Source organism: Mustela nivalis (genome assembly GCF_964662115.1).
Source record: "Mustela nivalis genome assembly, chromosome: 1".
Classification (NCBI taxonomy): domain Eukaryota; kingdom Metazoa; phylum Chordata; class Mammalia; order Carnivora; family Mustelidae; genus Mustela; species Mustela nivalis.
This window is the reverse complement of record NC_139020.1, coordinates 202687154-202706810: the sequence shown is the minus strand read 5'-3', so window position 1 is coordinate 202706810 and position 19657 is coordinate 202687154. Positions and strand designations below refer to the sequence as shown.

Here is a 19657-nt window from a genome sequence, read left to right as displayed (position 1 = left end):
AATGGCACACAAGCACCCATCCAACATGGAAAAGCAGATTGCGGGCAAAGACAGGCCAGGACAAACTTTCCCAAAACGTTCTGCCTTTATGAACTACAATGGGGAAACTTGACTCTGGCCAGATTGCCCCACTATTGCCTCCTAGAGGAAAAGCTTTAGGCAGGTAGAGGTCCCACTTGGAGGTATCCTGTGGCACGATGTTTGAATGAATGAATAAGATTTTGGAGACTAAGCTCCAAGTATGTTTATATATTTACACACACACACACAAACACACACACACCCCTAGAGTTCCTGGTCTCTTTCTTGCCTGCCTGGAGAATTCTGGGAGAGGAAAAAGGGGCTCAGGGGGTGCCTGGGTCCAGGGAATCCCAAATCCTCTTTTTTTGGTGGGAGAGCTAGAGTTCTCACAGAATCTCCCCATAGGGTCCCAGTGAAAAGGGTCAAGGGCAGGGGTTTTGCTGGGCAGCCAGACATGGGACGGGGGAAGTGGGGGTGTTGGCCCAGAACCCCCATCCCTTATAAGGATTGGGGGAGGTCCCCTGAAGAGGGGTTAGCAGCAATGGGGAGCTGTGTCGGGTCATCCGATGTCAGCCCACCCTTAGATGGGGCACACAGGCCAAAGGGAGTAAGTAGTAGGGAGAGGGTGTGGCACTGGGATCTTCAGCAAAGTCTCATGGCACTGGGATCTTCAGCAAAGTCTCAAGCAGCTCTCTAGGCCTCAGTTTTGCCATCTCTTAAATGGGTGGGTTGAACTCTATGATATGAGAATGGGATATGTTAGGGGAAAAGGAGAGGCAAACCCCCACAGGGAAGTGGGGGCAGCGCGGGTGCTTCAGAGCCGTCCACTCGGCCTCCAGGGTTTGGGCGCCCGAGGACGCATGTGCTTTTGAAATCCCATCCTCCCCTCCTTCCCCGTGTATTTTTTGCACAAAACGAAAAGACACTCTGGTCCAACCTGGGCCCTCCAAGGAGCATCCTAGTGCCTCCAACCCCTAGGCCACCCCAGGGGGCGCTCCAGGAAGCCCTGCCCCTCGCCCAGGGCCCGCCCCTTGAGGGAGCTGAGAGTTCCATACTTGGCAATTGGTCTTGGGCCCCACGGCTTGGGGACCCATCTTATGGCTTTTCCGGGGGACAGGAGGCAGGGCCTTCCCGTACCAGAGCCCCAGGATCTGGCCTCCTCCATAGGGGGCGAGACTTCCTCCCATCCCAGCTCCAAAGATCCCCTAGGCGCTGGGGACTTGGCTTCTTGTAGGGGATGTGGCTTCTTCCTTCATAGCGCCCTAGGGCGTGGCCTCTTGAAGGGGCGGGGCGTCATCCGTTCACAATTCCCTAGAGGGGCGCGCTAAGTCAAGGGCGCAGGCGCAGCCAGCCCTCTGCACAGAGCCCGAAGACTCGCCCTCCGGGAGGTCCCAGCGCGCAGACGCCGCCCCGCCCCGTGCGCAGGCGCAGTGCTGCCCGCCCGCGTGCCCCGCACTAGGGCGCAGGCGCGGCACCGCCCTCCTCGGCGGAGCGCGTGTCCGACTTGAGCTTGACGAACTCCTTGGCGACCTCGTCGTTGCTGCGCTGTGACAGGATGCGCAGCACCGTGAGGCCCGTGTCGTCCATATGGATGCGGCGGCCCAGTGGCAGCCAGCAGGCGGCACTCCCGCGCTGGGCCAGCTCTCGCAGCTGCAGTACGGCCAGCCCCACCGTGCGGTCCTCGCGCGCGAAGCAGTAATCCTTGACGCACACCTGCAGCTCGTAGCACTCCGGGCCCACGTCCGCGCTCAGCGTGCTGGGGGACGGAGAGGGATGAAGGGGTGGGGGAGAGGGGGCTGGGCGTAAGGACAGTCCCACCTGCCGGGCTCCCACGGCCCTACGGCTGACCCCGCCTCTGCGCCGGGACACGCCCCCAGGCCACCAGCGCAGGGACACGCCCACATTTCCTTACCCACACCCCTGTTCCCCAGTAATCGCTGTCCTGTCTCTCCTTCCTCCCTTCTCTCCCCACCCCACCTCAAACCGACAACGCCCCCCCACCATCCCACTCCCAGCCCCGGGTCCACATCCCCACCCAGGTGATGGTTCCCCAAGACTCCCTGGTTAGACCATGCTTCCACCCCGTGATATCTGCGTGCACACCTTTGGCCAGCTGAGCTGCTGTTCCCACTATCTTGTCCCAGATACCACACCCAGAAGTCCCTTTACCAGGCTCTCACCTGAATCCAAGTTCTCTCCTTGACGTGTCCCTTCCCCCATATTCCCTAGCTCTTCCTTCTTACCCCTAAGTCTCTCTCCACACGACCTGCTCTCATGCCTCACCATGAGTGACCCCCCAACACACTTCAGCTTGCCTCCCCTACCCGCAAGCTAGGCCCCTAAGGCTGGGCTTCTGCCCCCAGGGGACCTGCCCTTGATGGGCCATGCCCACACTGCTCCACAGAAACACCCTCCTTGGGGCGCCTGGGTGGTTCAGTGGGTTAAAGCCTCTGCCTTTGTCTGGGGTCATGATCAGGGTCCTGGGATCGAGCCCTAAGTCGGGCTCTCTGCTCGGCGGGGAGCCTGCTTCTCCCTCTACTCTCTCTCTCTGCCTGCCTCTCCGCCTACTTGTGATCTCTCTGTCAAATAAATAAATTAAAAAAAAAAAAAAAGAAAGAAACACTCTCCCTCACTGTACTTCCCAGCCCTCAAGTACTACCGCCCGCCGCAGGAAACCTCTGCCCCACAACTAGCCCCTGCTCCCAAGCATTTATTTCTTCAGGTATCCTACCACTCCAAAGTCCTTTGACCAAGTGCCCTATTCTTGTCCTCTCCCCTTACCCCTCTGCACTTCTGTCCCCCGAGAACAACCCCCAACATGATCCTGCCCCAGTGAGGTTGGCACCTGACCCAAATATGTGCCCACTGCAAGCAATACCCTGACCAGACTTATTTGATCTCCCCAGCTCATCTGCCCCTCTGGACCCCTGATGCCCCGTCTGGATAGGACCCCACCCTCATTCACTTGACAGGCATCCCTGGACCACACTTGGCTCCTCTCCCCTACCTGTGACTCCTCCAGCCCTGCCATGACAAGGCTCACTGCTGACTCCAGGAGACCTGCCTCCTGCCCCTGAGACCCTCACCCACACATTCCTTGCCCCATCATGGCCCCTCATGGCCCTTACTAGACCCGAGTCTACAGCCCCGGAAATGGCCCTGCCCAACATCTCCCCTCTTGCCAGACTTCCCCTTTTCTTCACAAGCCTTCATCAACATGTTATATTACATTCATGGCCTCCCCTGGGAACTGCTTGTCTCCCAGAGTGGTTACACCCATCCCCTCACCAATGTCACTCATGCACTAAGGTGCCTTCCTTCCAGTTCCCTCTCCTAGGATGTGACCCCTCTCATCCCTGTGCCAAGGAATGATGGCCCCACCAGACATCCCTCTTCTAGTAGACCCTTAGGTTCACCTAGCAGATGTCCCCTGCCTGTGTTCCCCAAACCATTCTTAGACTCACAACTGGAAACTCTCGTTGTACTTGGGGGCCCAGCTGTTGTTCTTGGATTTGGTTGCAAACTTGCGTTTCTTGTCGCTGAGCTGGGGCCCGATGATGTTGACCTCGATGAATGGCCGGAAAATGCCAGAAGTCTGCCACTTGAGGTCATTGGCAGCCACGACTGTTATGGGAAATAGAAGATAAGGCTGTCAGGTCCCCTACTACACAGCTGTGGTTTTCAAAGCCTGTCTGAAAGAATATATTTCCCAGAGCATTCCTATAGTGAAGTGTCACTTTATGACTAAGTTCTAGCCAATTCAGTTTTAGTGAAGGGAAGTGATGTGGACAAATTTCAGGTTGTGGCTTAAACTTTCTCCTTCTAGCTGCAGGCTGGGATGCTGCTAGGTACTGAATTCTTTGGTACCCTATAGAGGAGGAAAGGTACCCTATTAGGGATGAAAGTGCAACAAAAGGGGTGCCTGGGTGGCTCAGTGGGTTAAGCCTCTGCTTTTGGCTCAGGTCATGATCTCAGGGACCTGGGATTGAGCCCTGCTTCAGGCTCTCTGCTCAGCTGGGAGCCTGCTTCCTCCCTTTCACTCTGCCTGCCTCTCTGCCTACTTGTGATCTCTCTCTCTGTCAAATAAATAAATAAAATCTTAAAAAAAAAAAAGAGAGAGAAAGTGCAACAAAAAAAGATGGCAGGGGTGCCTACATCTGTGAAGCCTCCAATGTCAGCTCTGGGCTGATTGTCCTTGGCTACCTCTGAGAAAATTTCATTCTATCTTGTTTAAGCCACTGTCATTTTAGGCCTTGGTTAAAACAGTTCAGTCTGTGTTGTAATTAAAACAAAAAACAAAAAAAAGCCAACAAAAGGAAGCCAGGGCTGAGAGATGGAGAAGGTGGAATTAAGTTCCATAACAATGAGTCCCTGGATCCAGCCATGCCTGAGGGTGAATTATTTCTGGAATGTTTAGCTTTATGAGACTTTTTTTTTTTTAATGAAAAATGTTTTTCTTGCTTAAGCTAGTTTGAGTTTGGTTTCTGTCATAGGACCTAGTGAGTCCTGGCAAAGGCACTCCCTCTCCCAACTCAGACTACTCACCTTTCACAGTGACCTTGTGTTCCCCAGTTCCTGGATGAGTGAAGAGCTCAACGTGGACTGAAACTTCACCCACAGGGTCTTCCACACCCGAGCCTGGGCGGGGTAGGGGAGGATGCTTGGCATGAGCTCCATTCTTCCCACCCACTCTAAGGGACCTGGACCACTTCCCATCTACCATGTGCTGGCGGCACCAGGTCATCAGCCCTGACAGGGTGGCACTGAGGGTGGGGCTGTGATGGCAAGTGACCTTAGGAAGCCAAGAATGCTGGGTTCGGGCCTTTCTCTACCTTGCTGCATGATCTCTGGTAGATTTCTTAACCTCTCTGAGCTTAATGCATCTGCCCTTGATTTTTCTCATTCCACTGACTGCCATGTTGTCAAAACTTAGTCTTCATCTTACACACCCTGGCTTCCTGGGTCTCACTTTCTCCTTTTGGTTGCACCAATGCCACACTCTTTAAGTTCTCTTCCTACAGACTAGCTGCTGCTTCTCACTCTTTAGTCACTGCCTCCTCTTTCAATGGTCAAACTGTTGGGACTCCCTTCTTTGTCTTCACTCCCTCTCAAAGTACTCACACACTAGGAAATCCTACTGATTCTATCATCAAAATACAAGAATTTGTACAAGGAGCCCACCTCCTTGGCTCCATCATGTTCCATCCCCTATCATCACATGCCTGGACTATTGCAGTAGCCCCCACCCTGTCTCCCGAATCCTCACCAGCTAGAGTAAATCCTATTAGGTGAGCACACTTCCCTCCTCTGCTCAAAACACTTCCATGGTTTCCATCTCCCTCTGAAATAATCAAAGTCCTTTTGCAATGTCCCTCGCGATGTGTCTTCACTATTACCTCTCCTGCCTCACCTCTGTCCACTCTCTCCCTCACTCACTCAGCTCTGAGGAAGCCACACAGTCTTCCTCACTGTTTCTCCAAAACGCTGGTGATAACCTCATCCAGAGTCCTCACTTCTTCTGAAGTGACAGCTTGTAGGGTTATCTTTATTTTCCCTGCCCCAACGCTATTCCTGTTTCAATCGAGAATCTCAAGTTTCCATTGAGAAATGGCCTCCAAGACCACCTCAGATCTCCTGGCTCCATCTTGCACGAAATGAACCATGGTTGCCCAATCAGAGCATTCTCTGCCCTTAATTGCAGAGATTGGCTCAGGAATGGTCATGTGACCCATGCTGGGCCAATCAGAGTTAGCCTTGGGACTTTAGCTGTAACTCTGAGGAAAGAGTCTGGTGCTAAGCTGGCAAGGCTGTCTGCCTAATGAGGGAAAAGCCTACATCACAGATGTCTCAACAGAGACCAGTAACCAATGACATTGTCAGAAACTCTGGATCCAGCTATTATTGATGTCAACACAGCCCTTAATCTTTCAGTTCCAGGCCCACAAATTCCCTTGTCTGCTTGGGTCTGGGTAAGGTGTGCTTCTGTTTGTGGCCACCACAATGCCCTGATTGATGGGTTCTGATGGGGTCACTGAATGGGGCAGCTTAAAAGTTGTCTCTCTGTGGCTCTGGAAAGGGCATCCTGTGGGGCCTGGGGACCTGTGACCGCCAGCACCCCCGGGTTCCTTCCCTGCCCCTAAGGAAGCTCCCACACTTTGAGCACCCCATGCATGGGGGGGGAGGAAGATGGGGAGTCAGGGGTGGGTGTTCAAGGTTAATCTGGGTTACCTGGCACTGGGTGGGAAGTGACTGAGGCTCAGGGGACAGAGAGGTCTGGAGACCCCCATCACCCCACTACAGGGGCGTGCACCCCCCCAAACTCGCTGCCCACCCCAGGCCACCTTCCTTGTCATCTCAGGCTCTGGATCCCCCCTCCCCCCAACCAGTCACATGCTCAGCCTCACCTCCCCCCACCCCAAGGCTGATGCTTCAGCAAGCTCAATCCGGGCCAGACTGAGGGTGCCAGGGGGGGAGTTGGACAGTGGTGGGTGGGGTGAGGGGTTAGACCATGGCCAAAGCTAGTAAGAAGGGGGAGGAGGGCAATGCTGGGCGCCCCCATCCCGTGGTTTGCTGGCTCCAAGGGGAAGGGTCTTTCCTGGGCCTCTCTGTACCTACCCCAATCCCACCCCTCCCCGAGTCCCTGGCCCCCGTGTAGGGGAAGGTTCCTTGGGCAAGTAGCTTAATCTCCTTTGAGACTCAGCTTCCTCATCTGTGGAATGATGCACCGCCCTGTGGGGCAATTGGGAGAAATCTTTTCAAAAATCCCTGAGAAATGTTTCTTGGCACAAGCGCTGGCTCAGAGTTAGAGCCTGAAAATTGATAGTTTTCTATGCTTGGAAGAATGACATCAGTAATTAATAATAGTTAATAATAATAATAACAACAACAATAACAATACACTTCCTGGGAGCTACTACAGGTATTACAGTTCAAGAACTGCTCCAAATTTAATTCATCTAATCCTAAAAGTAATCTTATGAATTAAGGCCCTCATTGACTGTTCCAGTTTTACAGATGGGAAAACTGAGACTCAGGGAGGTGAGATAATCCCGCAGACGCCCAGCCACCAGAGTGGCGGAGCTGGGATCGGAGCCCATTGGGATCTGAGTCCACTCTTAACCTTGCAGGCGCTGTCCAGGGGACCCGGGATCTGGCTTAAGATGCACCCAGGAAGAAGCGGGTTCCGACTCGAATCGCTTCTCCTTCCCCACGTGGAACCAGCAAGCTGTCCTTCCCCCTCATCCACCTAGGCCCCCACAGCCAGTCTGGCCTGGGCCGAGCCCGGCAGGCCGGGGAGGCGGAAGGACGGGCCTTTTACTAGCCGGGGCCGGGAGGGGCGCAGGCACCGGGCACCGGGCGCGGGCGGGCGGGCGGGCGGCGGAGGCACGTACCCTTCTCAGGATAAATGTCTTCACTAAGGGTAAACCTAGTCCCTTTTCCACCATGGACTAATCACAGGGGAAGGTGGAGAAAGGAGGGAAGGGAGGTGTGAGGGGAGAGACGAGCGAGCGAGAGGCGAGGATGGAGGGTGAGTGTGCGTGGCGGGGAGCAGGGGAGGCGCGGAGAGGGGGCAGCGAGTGAGAGGGAGGAGAAACAAGAGAGAGAGAAACGTCAGCTGCAGACGGACGGACAGACAGCCTCCCGCTCCGGGGGGGGGACACCGGGGACACTAAAAGCAGCAGCTTGGACTGGAGGCCTGACGCCCAGGGAGGGCCCTAGGCCCTGGTCTGTCTGTGGGGGGAGGGGGTCGCTCCCCTGCCCCCAGCTTCTGCTTCATGGCAGCCCTCCCTCCCACCTCACTGCCGGGTCAGAGGCCAAACTTCTTTCCCTTGTCTTAGGACCAGTTTTGTATGGGGTCCTCACGGAGGGGAACGAGGACCCTGGAGTCCTGCTCTCCCCAGCCCCAGCTGCTGTGTGGGAACTCAGAGAGGGACAGGAGACAGAGGCAAGAGAAGAGACAGAGAAAGACAGAATTTGAGAAATGGAAAGTCCCTTGCGGTCCACGCCTCCAGGTCGGGATCCCGCCCCCGGGGCTGTCAATCATTCCTTTGCTGCATGACGTCATATGCCCCGCCCCCCAAGATGTCAGCCGCTCCCTGAATCCAATACTTCAAAGTTCAGTCCCTAGGAGCTGTCAATCACTTCCTGGTCCTGCTTCAAAGAAGTCCCGCCCCACAGCTTTCAGTCACCTCCTGGCCTCACGGTGTCACAGATTTTTCCCAGGAGGTGCCAATCACCTCCTGGCCCATGACGTCAGAGGTCCCGCCCCCACGAGTAGTCTTTCACTCATTGGCCGCATGCCATCACGCAGCTCAGGCGCTCTCGGGAGCTGTCCATTGCCCCGGCCCATGTCACAGAGGAGGTGAGTCAGTGGCAGCCTCGCTGGCTAGGGGCTGGGTTGCCGCAGGCTGGCAGACCGCCACTTACCCTGGGCGGCTTGTGTTTGCACGAAGGTCTTGATGAGCAGGTCCGTGGCCTGGGTGTAGAGGGACAGGGCGTAGCGCAGGGACTGCAGGTCTGGGCTCTTCTCCAGGAAGGTCTTCTTGAGGCCCACGCCACCCGCGTGGAAGTATTGCTGTGGAGGACAAGGTGGGGAGAGGTGAGACTAGTTAGGCAGCCCCAATACCTCCTCTCCAACCCCGCTGCCCTTCAGTGGTGATGGGCTGGGAGGGGGGTCCTTCAGAACAACCCAGCCGTGCTCTGCTACTCCTCCACCTCCAGCCCTGCCCCAAAGGCGACGGTGGGCTTCCAGCCCTCTCAAAATAATACCCACCCACGCTTCTCGCCTCTCCTCAAGCCCTTTGTGGCCCCAGCCCTGCAACCTCCCAGCCTTTTCTCTAAAGGTATTCCCTAGAACGTACCTGCCTCAGGGTCTTTGCACTTACTGTGCTCCCTGGTGGGACATCCCCACCCTCTAAACAACTTCAAGCACCTTATTTTGCCATAGCTGGTTCCTTTTCCTCCCTTGGTTAAGATCTCAAGGAACTTTCCTTGATCACCCTCCTGTTTCACTATAATTATTTCAGCAAAAATTCCCTTCAGAGTAGTTTTCATTTCATGGACACCATGGTGCCTTGCACTGAGTTCTTGCATGGGCTGGTCCTCTGCCTAGAATGCTTTGTTTGCTTTGCCTTGCAAACTCCTATGCATTCCTCAAGACCCACCTCCCACATGCCTTCTTTCTGAAAGCCCTCTCTTCTCCCTCCCTGGGCTCTCCCAGCCCCTATCCTTCCTTCTACCTTACCCTGGCCCCACAGAGCTGGGGCTGTCTGTGTCTGGCTGGCCCCCTGAACCCAGGGCTCCTCAGGGCCCTGCCATCAGCCAGCCTGGAACTGACAGAAGCATCAGGGAGTCATCAGGGAGTATTTCTAAATTGGATGAAGTAAGGTGGGTTCAAGCCTAGGTCCATGTCTACACCAGTCAAACCTTTTGCCTGCTCCACCTGGGTTGGGACAGGGGTGGGACCTCTCACCTTGATGGTGTCCAGGGCCAGTTCAACTACTGCACACTGCTTCGGGGTCAAGCTCTTGGCTTCTTCTCGTACCATGTGGTCCTGGATGGATGGAGACAGGGCCCAGGTAGGCAGACAGGCCCCACCTTAGGGATCTGCCTGGCTATGGGCCTAATCCCTGTAAAACTCTGACACGTTCGGTAGTGGGTCTGTCTTTTCATCATTGTGTCCCTGGTACCTAACACATGACAGGCACGTGGCAGGGGCTCAGTATTTGTTGAATAAATGATTTGTACCCTTGATCAAACTGTATCTGAAGCTGAGCTTTGCAGATCTTTCCAACACACTGGAGCAAATAAATCGGGCTTAAATTGGTCTGAGTAGGGTTTCTGTCCCTTGAGCATGTCACCATTCTGTGACCTTTCCCCTAGGAAGCTTCCCCACCCCAGTCTTCCACCCTTGCCTCACCTTGAGTTTAGACAGCTGACCCAGCTCTTTGGCTGCATTGAAGATCATCTGGGTTCCCTGCAGGTAACAACAGTCACAGCCAAAGTGAGGATGGGGGTCCTCCAGACCAATCCCCACAGCCCTACTGACACTTTAGCCTTGGACACCATCTTGGTTCTTGTCCAGAGGCTCTGGGCAAGGCAGTGGTAGTGTCCCAGGGGCAGAGGTCTGGAGCTCCCCTTCAGGAAGTGCTGAGGAGGAGGTGGTGACTTTGTCCCTGCAGATCCCAGTGTGGGCACACTACCCACCCTCTCACCTCCACCAGGACCCCAGGTTTATGGGACAGAGAAGAAAGAGTAGGCAGTGAGGAGCCATGGGTGTGGGGAGCTCTGGATGGTGTTTGTCAGTTTGGGACAGGTTTGCCAACCCAAAGTCAGGGGTTTTAAGAAAACTATGGGATGGTCTCTGGTGACCCCACCACCACAACTCCTGGGGCCCAATGCCACTGTGGGAGAATTTCCCCAGTCATCTGGGTGGCTGTTCGTCTGACCCTGTAAAAGGAAGAATCCTCCCCACCAACACACACCTCAGTACCCATCCCCCACCCTACCCAAAACAGACACCAGCAAGATGGCATCCGAGTTATGGCTCTAATGAGCCGAGGGGGCCTGGGTTCAAATCCCAGCTCTGCTGTGTGGTCCTGGGCAAGTCACTTAACCTCTCTGAACCTCAGCTTTCCTATCTAGTTGGGGAAAATCATATCCACTTCATGGTCTAGCCGGAGCTAAATGTGTCTTTGTTCAATGTTCACTGTTAATTATCATCTGGTTTCAAGGTCATGAGCAGTGCTGGGAGCAATGGTTGGCCTGGAAATCACGAGTCCTGCCCCCCTCAATCACTGTGCTGGGTGACCTGAGGCACGTCCTTGGACTTTTCTGGGTCTGTTTCCTTCCCTGGTTGACAGGGGCACCTATACTAGCTTAGGGGATAGGGTAGGCCTAAGTATCAGTGAGGTCTTGCATTTACTGGGCCCTGGGGTGGTCTGGGGTCCTGAGCGGACTAGGCAGGGAGGAGGGCCATTCACAGCTGGGATGCTTGGAATCACATTGACGGTCTACCAGCTGGCCAGTGGGAGGTGGTTATCCTACTGCTACTAATATCCTTACCATCATCCTGGCTGTTGCTACTCTTTTGGTTCCATGTCTGTGATGCCCTGAGGCTGTTCTGAGGCATAGCTACTTAGGAGCCCAGCTGTCTGGTCCTTGGTTTCCCCTGCCACCCCTCCTCCCCTCCTGCCTCCCTCCCACCCACCAACCCTCACAAGCAAACCAGACAAACAAAGGAAGAAAAGACCACAGACGGGTTCACAGTGCGCCCCCAGACGGCACAGACCACAGAGGTGGAAGGAGGCATGGGGTGGGGAGGGGGTTGGGGGTGGGAGCCAGACAGACAGTGAGAGGCTGGTCTTACATCTGAGTGGCTTGGCAATTTCACCCTGCCCTGTGGAGAGAATCAGGTGGAGGTCAGAGTTTGGGTGGCTGTTGGGAGGATGCTCACTGGGGCTTCCCTGCCCCCTCAAAGCACAGTCCCGCTCCCCAGCCCACAAGCTGCCCCCCAGGTCCTGAGTCTAACACTGGGCCCCCTCCCCAGCTAGGCATCTTCCCTTGTCTCCCACTGGGGGCTCTGGCCAGACACCAGACTGCTGGCTACAACCAGCCCATCACCTGGGGACAGCCTGTCTAGGAATGGGGTGCCTTGGGCAGAGGGAGCAAAGAGAAAGAACTTGGGTTTCTCTCCTCTCCCAACCCCCAAGACTTCCCCAGCAGGCCTGACTCTAAAAGAAATGTACTTAAAGGTATCACAAGTTCCCTCAATGTAGAGACACACAACCAAGTATATCCACACAAGTGCAGAAAGTTTATACACACACACCTGGATCAGCACACGTACACACAGAAAAACTCACACACTAAAATATACACATGCACTCCCAAACACTTGCACATGTGTGCACAATCACACACATAAACTCACACACTCACCCCCACATGGATGCACTTACATGTATATGGTGCCTGGAACAGTGAATGTGCCCCCCCAAAGGGCTATATGAGTGAGTAGGGAAGCCCTACAACCCATGTTCATGAAGCAGAGACCCCACTTGTGTGCTCACAGATATGATAGTTCCTGCATGAATGCACAGCAAGGGCAACTGTTCATGGAATGCCAGAGCTTCCATCTCCTTACAACAAACACCCATTAGAACAATAAAAACAACACCAAAATCTACATGAAAACAACACATATCTCAGTCCAGGGCAGTGGTCCAGTGTCTGGGCCCTTCTCAAAACCACAGAATTCAGCTGAGCCCAGGGCTGAGATAAGTGCTTTGGGGTTTGTTATGAGAGGGTGGGAACTGTTAGCACACATGTCTGCTCACACGTGCACACACACTCCAAGCCCTGTCCCTGGAGAATCAACTCATTCTGACTTCTGGCTTTGTGGGACTTGTTAGGACACCTGCCTTTACCTATGATCCCCAGCTGACCTTCCTACCCATGCACATGAACACACACATGCACCAGACACCAGAGCTCAGGACCTCAACACAGATGAGGCCCTCATTACCTTTTCTAATCCCTTGCCATGTTTTCTCAAGAGGGTGCCCTGCAGAGACAATGTCACAGGGTGATCAACCTGGCAAGCCATATGGGGTGGGAACCCAGGGTGATCACACATGTACTCATGGGGACAGGAGGTAAGGGGCATCTATACTGCACAGGGGGCTGATTGCTGGGTTGCATGGGAGAATGTGTGCATACCTTAATGACCATTTCTTAAAAAGCTATAAGAGAGTCTGAGAGATAGAAAAGAGAGAGGAGAAATAGAAATACATAGCCAGAGAGAAAGAAGAGAAGTCATTGCCAAAATATAACCCGTTTACATTTACTGTATATATGTTTCTTGGGTCAACAGGAGATCAAACAGCCTTCAAATTCAGACAAACCTGAATTTGAAACCTGACTCTGGCATATGTTTACTATGTGGCCTTGAGCAAGTGACTCCTCCTCTCTGAGCATCAGTTTTCCTCATCTGCAAAATGGGAATAATAATATCCACCTCACTAAAAGGGTTGTCTTGAAGGTGGGCTATAAGAGCAACTATGAGATCTAGCATACAAAGCATCACCAATAAATGTGAATCCCTTTAGCTTCTTGCCCACAAACACAATGTCTGTTGTTGGGTATGCTGCCACCAAGTGGTTACAGCCAAAGATGCAGACTGCAGCTACCAAGGAGTGAGATGAGCACTTAGGAACTTTTGACAGGTGAAATCTTTTAATGGCCTGTCTTGTCCACAAAGGGGGACTCTGAGTGGTTTTATTGATCTCTGCCTACTATGTGTTTACATATTTCCACCACCAACAACAATATTAGCGCTAATTTAGTGAGCACGCCACAGGTAGTCATAGAGATGAGCACTTTAATGCATCATCCCATTTGGTTCTCACAACAACCCTCAGAGAGTTACTGCAGTTAACCCCTTTTTCCAGACAAGGAAATAGAGATTGGGAGGTGAAGTGACTTCCCAAGGTCACAGAGAGTGTGGCTGGGCTGGGATTTGACGCCAAGTCTGCCTGTCACCAAAGTCGTGAATACTGTTTCCCACCTGGGTGCCTGGGTGTGCGTCTGGGATTCATGTGGTCTTGTGATGGGAGTGGGAAGGTAGGGGTGGTGGGGGGGGGGGTCTGCGCTGAAGCTGATTAGGGGGACCCGGGTGGTAAGAGCCTGTATTTTGGGTGGTTGCTAACAGTTCGGAGCCCAGAGGGGAGGCAGAGGGACTCCGTTGACTTTTAACCTTCCAGCTTTGGGGAGAGACCAATATCCTGGTGGAGTCTGAGCATGGGATTAAGGGTGAATTCCAACTAAAGGACGAGGTCAGATGTGAAGGTGCTGGGCTCAGGGTTTGGGGTTTGAGAGCAGGAAAGCACCTCTTCTGCACTTACAATGGGGCGGGGTGGGTGGGCGTGGCCTCCCTCCCGCCAGGCCCCGCCCCCTCCCCATGCCCCGCCCCAGACAAACACAGGCACATCTAGGCGGAAAGTGGGACAGTGGGTGGGGGGCCGGTGGGTGAGGAGGGGGCACTGGGTGGGGGTGGATGCAGCCACGCGGTGGGCCGAGTCCAGACACAGAGCGGACGGACAGACAGACGGACAGAAGGGCCTCTACTTACGATCATCTGTCAGCCGCGATGGGGGCGGGTGGTGGGGAGGGGGGAATAAGTCACCATGAGTCTCCCAGGAAGGCCAGGGAGGGGGCGGAGACGGCACCGAAGGGGGAACCCCATGCCCCTGCCCAGCCCAGAGGAGACCGGCAGGTGACGGAGGTCCAAAGCCTCCCCACCATGATTGCCTCTTGGCACCCTGCCCACCCTCCCCAAGCCTCTCCCACCCCATCCCCAGGAATGTCTTCTCACTCTGCTGTGCCATCAGCCTGTGTGCCATTGCGGTCCTCAGGCCCCCACACCTCCCTGGAGGAACCCAAGTGCAGCCACACCCCTCCACAGATGTTCACCCAATCCCACCTGGAAGGCTGATCCCTGGGGAACAGGATCTCTGAGCTTTTCCCAAAAGGGTTCCAGAGGCATGGTCCGGATCCCTGGATGAATGCTGACCTCTGCTTGACCTCTCTGACTTTGGATGCTCTCTGTGACCTCTGACTGACCTCTAGGAGTCCTCTGTTCTATTGGTCTCTGATCTTTAAAGACCATGTATCTCCCCTCCTTTTCTCTTGATAGACCCTAAGAGCCCTCTGATGAAACCACTGACCCTTATGACCTCTGTGATCCCTAAGCTGACCTCTTTATGTTCTGGGTGATCTCTGACCTTCCTATGACCTCTTGACCCACATGTGACCTCTATGTCCCTTAGATACCTCTTAACTCTACTTGACTTCTTTGACATTTACATATCTGAACCATGAAGGAATTTTTTGATTCTTTGATGACTTTTGGTTCATATGCGACCTCTCTGATCTTTGAATGGCCCCACTGACCTCTGAGCCCCAATGACTTTGGCATCAAGTTCTCTGGGCTCCCACAGGGGAGGTGGCCCAGGAATCCCCTATGGACCCCTGTGGGCCTCACCGTCTGGTCAGTGAGGGGCGGCAGGACGATCGTCTTCTCCATGGTGTTCATGACCAGCTTCCATAATTCCTTTAGCACCCTTTTCAGCACCGTCTTCTCACAGATTTTGGCAAAAAGAGTCAGGCTGGAGGCAAGAGGCAGGTCTGAGAGATAGCCCAGCTGGCCCTAACCCGAAGACTGCCTTTCCCTCAACAAATGGGCAAGGCAGGAAAATGCTGCATGCACACACAAGAGGGCACAGAGCCTGTACAGGGACCCCTAAATGGGGTCTGAGGAGACCCCATTGATCAAAATGGTTTACTGGGGCTCTGATCTGTGACACACATTAAAAGTAAATGATGGCTGGATAGGTCAGCAGCGACCAGGCTGGAAGAGGACTCAGCACCTGGAGGAAGGCCTGGGCCTTAGCGTGAGGACAATGGGGAGCCATGGAGTGCTCAAGAGAGACAGACGCAGACTTTCCTGTTCGAAAGAACAGAGTGAGGGGTAAACTGGAATAGGAAGGCTAGAGACTAGGGACTGTGAGGGGACTGAGGCCATGTTCAGGCAAAAAGGAAGGGAATGGTGGGAAGAGGGCAAACTTGAGAGGGTAAACAACAAAGAATGCATGATTGGATGCATGGGGGTTGACAGAGACAGAGTCTCTGTCTCTGATGGATCCACCATGATCCATCCAGCAAATGACCCACCCATCCACCAAACGATCCCTCCCCCAACGTTCTTTAATGACCCCTCCATCTTTTTGCTTCCCCTGCCCTGCTTCCTCCCTCCCAGCCACCCTTCTACCCATCCATCCGCCCATCCTCCATCCTCCCTCTCTCCCTTCTTTCCTTTCACCCATGCATCTATCCTCTCATCTACATTTCCATCCATTTATCTGTATTTCAGTGGATCCATCCATCCATCCATCCAGTTATTCATCCATTCAAATCCTTACCTAACTTCATCTACCCATCCACCTGTCCACCCATCCCTTCTTTTATCCATCTATCCTCCATCTAGCCTTCTAAGCATTTATCTTTTAATCTACCCATCAGTCTTCCCACCTATTTCTCATGTCATCTATCCATCCGACCACCATCCATTAACTCATACAGAAGGACTCACCAGTCCATCCAACCATTCACCCACCCATCTTTCCAACCCTTCATACCTCCACCCCCACACCCATCCAAACCATCTAACCAGCAAACATGCCCTGAGTGTCCTCTCTAGGCCAGTCTCTAAGAACCCCATCCCTAACCTCTTCTGGCGGTCCCAGTCTACCCAGCCTGGCTTACTTGCTGTCCAGCAGGTCCATAATGGGTTGTAGCACATTGTCAGCATCCTGGGCCACGCTGCTGCAGGCACTGGCTGGCACATTGCCCGTGCCCTTCACCTGGCTGAGGATGTCGCCCATCTGCTTGACACATTCCTCAATGTGTGGCTGGAAGCTGGGGGCACAGAGGGGAGGAGCTCAGTCCAGACTTTCCAGGCCTCCCAGAGAAAGGGCCAGAGGAGGCTTCAGAAGCTGACCATGGACCTTGGTGTTTTATCCTGAGCATCAAGGAGCCATGGCATATAACTGAGCAGGGGAGGGAGTGGTGTATGATAGCTGGATTGGGCACAGAACTAAGACATTCACCTGTGCTGTTTATTTCACTGCACAGCCCTACCCAGATGCTATTATTATCATCATCCCCACTTTGCAGATGAGTAAACTAAGGTTCAGAGAAGTTAAATAACTCACCCAAGGCTACATATTTAGCAAGTGGTGAAGCCAGGATTGAACTCAGCTCTGTCTAACTCCAAGCCTGAAGTCTTCACCACTACATCTGCTGAGTCTCTGGATGACCCAGGCTCACAGGTCTCGGGGCTGCCCCCTCCTGTCTGCTCCCAGCCCTGGAGGTGTCCCCACCTGGTAGCAAAGACCCGGCTGAGCTCATCCAAGACATTGTTGAGTTTCACCTGGAGCTCCTTCAAGATGTCACTGGCCTCAGCATCAAGCTGAGGAGGGAAAAAGGACATCAGGTTAGATTTATAAAGCATCCACATAAATGGGACATTTTCCCACCCAACACAGGGAAAGAGATCCCAAGGGACTAGGGAGGAAACAGGCACAGAAGATAGAGCTGCTTGCTTGGATTAGAGGCAGTGCTGAGATGGAATTCATCAGGGGACTGCAGGGATGGAGGGAAAGTGGCGACCCTACGTGGGGCTCGCCTCACCTCCTTCCCTCCCATGGCTTCGAACATCTTCTCTAGCTGCACACGGAGCTGCTGAGTATTGTTCATGAGGATGCAGGGCTAGGGATGCAAACATAGCAGGGAGTCAGGGCTCAGGACCCCTCCTCAAAGCCTCCCCCATCCACTGCCAGGGACCCCAGGATGGTTTCAGGGTCTGGGTCCAGAGGAGGGCCCCATAGGGTCATTGGGAAATGGAAGACTGCATTTGGGACCCAATTCCTGGAAATGTTGGGGTGGAGGGCTGGTTTCTGGAGATTAGCAGAGGGAAATAGGGCTCAAGTAACTTCTCCAGGGTGGGCTGGATTCTGGGAATAGCAGGAAGGGGGGAGTTCCTGTCACATACCCACATTCTCCTACATGGGCTCAAAGCTTTGCGCACTTACATCCATACACCCTGAAGACTTCATTCACAACAATCAGACAATGACACACTGAAGGCATGTGCCCTCACCTCCAGATCACCCCCAATACATATAGTCAAGTATATGAATACACACAGTTAGACACACACAGATATAAGTATCAGGGCCCAGGGAAGGATGGAGACTTGGAGGTGCAGAGTGGGGCTGGGAGGGGACAGGATAGGGTCCCCCACAGGTCACCACTTTCTCCTTCTCCTTGGAGCAGTAGGAGGCGAAGTCCTTGGAGATGATGTCTGCATACTGGAGGAGCACATTACTGATGGTCTGGGGAGGACAAAGATAGGGAGTAAGAACAGGGGCTAGGGCTGGGCGGGTTCATCAAGAGCCACTAGTGAGATCAGGAATGAACCTGAATCCCTATGAGCACTCAAGATAGACCACTTGAATGAGTGAATTCACTCAGGATGACCCTCACAACCAACAGGAGGTACCACCAGGTAAAGAAGATTATTTTATGTAGACCTAGCTCTTTCACAGAGCAACCAACCATCACATGAGTCCAGCTCCAAACACAAGCATGACTGAACCCCAGATGGAATCCCAATTCCTACTTGCAGGAATCCCAATTCCTACTTGCAACCCAGCCTCAAGCCACTTAACTGGAACCCTCAACCCCAGTAAGATGGTCCCAACTTCCAAACTCACCCCAAATTCTACATAAATCCCAACACTCACTCCGACCTCCATGCCAAACTGAATCTCATACTAATAGTAACCCTAAACCCAAACCCAATCTCAACCCCATTTTCAGCCTTGATTCCAGCTGCAGATTCATCTCCAACTTTAACCACAACCCTGACCTCAACCCCAACCCCAACCCCAACCCAAATGCTATCCCCAACCACAATCCAACACTGTTCTCAACCCCAACCCCATTCCCACTGATATCACCAACCCCAACTTTGACCTCAATCCCAAATTTAACCCCAATCCTGACCTTGACCCTAATCCCAGTTTCAACTGCAACCCCAGCCTCGACCCTATCCCAATCCCTCACTTGGACCCCACCTGCACTCCCGCACCTTGGCAAAGCGCCTCATATAGTGCCCCACGATCTGGGGGTCAGGGCACTCGAGTTTCTTGATGATCTCAAAGCTCTGGTTGAGCTGGGAGAAGACGTCCACCACAGAGCAGGAGAATAGGGCATGCTCTGAGGTCTGCTGGAACTGCAGTGAGAAAGAAGCCAGGAAGGAAGAGAGGAGTCAGAACCAGACAGTCCCCACCATCTAACCCTCCTGCTTTCCATGGGGAGAACCAGAGACCAACTTCCCTGGGTGAGGCAAATAGTGTGCAAGGATGACTAAGAGGTAGACACAGAGGCGACGAGGAAGGAGGGGCTCCCTGCTTGAACTTGCATTCATTTGTTGAATGAACAAAACACTTTCAACACTATGAACAAGACGAAGATGGTGGCCACCTTTCAGAGACTGGCTTCATCTCAAGAGCAATTTTTGACCCCATACTGGATCCCAATGGACCCCAGAGGGAGTGAGGCCACTGTGAGCAGACTAGGGGCTGGATCATGGGCCAGTCTCCTTACTCCATCCTTCTTGTCTCGTTCCAGGGCCCCGTGCAGGAAGTCCCGGGACACCTCCTCATTCTCATCCAACCACTGTATGACAAAGGGCTCAAACCACCTGGAATAGAGAGCATGGGTGGGGGTCTTACCACCTCTTGTCCCCTAACCCTCTGCTTTGCCTAGCTCTGAATGGTACTTGGGCAGGTCCTTCTCTCCCTTGAACTCACACTGTGTCCTTTGGGTGGGTACCCCCTGCTTTCCTACCCCACCAGGTCTCAGTTACTTCAGCCATGAAATAGACCTTGTGACACTGTCACGGCAAGCCTCATACTCGCAGGATTCATGGTTCACATAAAATACCCATGGACAACTGGATTTCCTCTCTGGGATCCCATTTACCTGTACAACAGCGGAGAATCTATCTCAC

General features: G+C 53.6%; 1 protein-coding gene across 1 annotated transcript in view; it reads right to left on the bottom strand.

The window, feature by feature from the left end:
• Nucleotides 1–229: 229 nt before the first annotated feature.
• Nucleotides 230–19657, bottom strand: part of UNC13A (unc-13 homolog A) — a 59519-nt gene continuing 40091 nt past the window's right edge. The window contains exons 28-42 of the mRNA XM_082711179.1: nt 19252–19348; nt 18734–18877; nt 17892–17975; nt 17272–17349; nt 16962–17050; nt 16345–16497; nt 15065–15188; nt 12548–12586; nt 11390–11419; nt 9941–9997; nt 9494–9574; nt 8449–8596; nt 4567–4659; nt 3486–3645; nt 230–1777 (exon numbers count right to left, since the gene is read on the bottom strand). Of these exons, the coding sequence (XP_082567305.1) occupies nt 1477–1777; nt 3486–3645; nt 4567–4659; nt 8449–8596; nt 9494–9574; nt 9941–9997; nt 11390–11419; nt 12548–12586; nt 15065–15188; nt 16345–16497; nt 16962–17050; nt 17272–17349; nt 17892–17975; nt 18734–18877; nt 19252–19348 (1678 nt within the window). The 3' untranslated portion in view covers nt 230–1476. The remainder of the gene's footprint in view (nt 1778–3485; nt 3646–4566; nt 4660–8448; nt 8597–9493; nt 9575–9940; nt 9998–11389; nt 11420–12547; nt 12587–15064; nt 15189–16344; nt 16498–16961; nt 17051–17271; nt 17350–17891; nt 17976–18733; nt 18878–19251; nt 19349–19657) is intronic.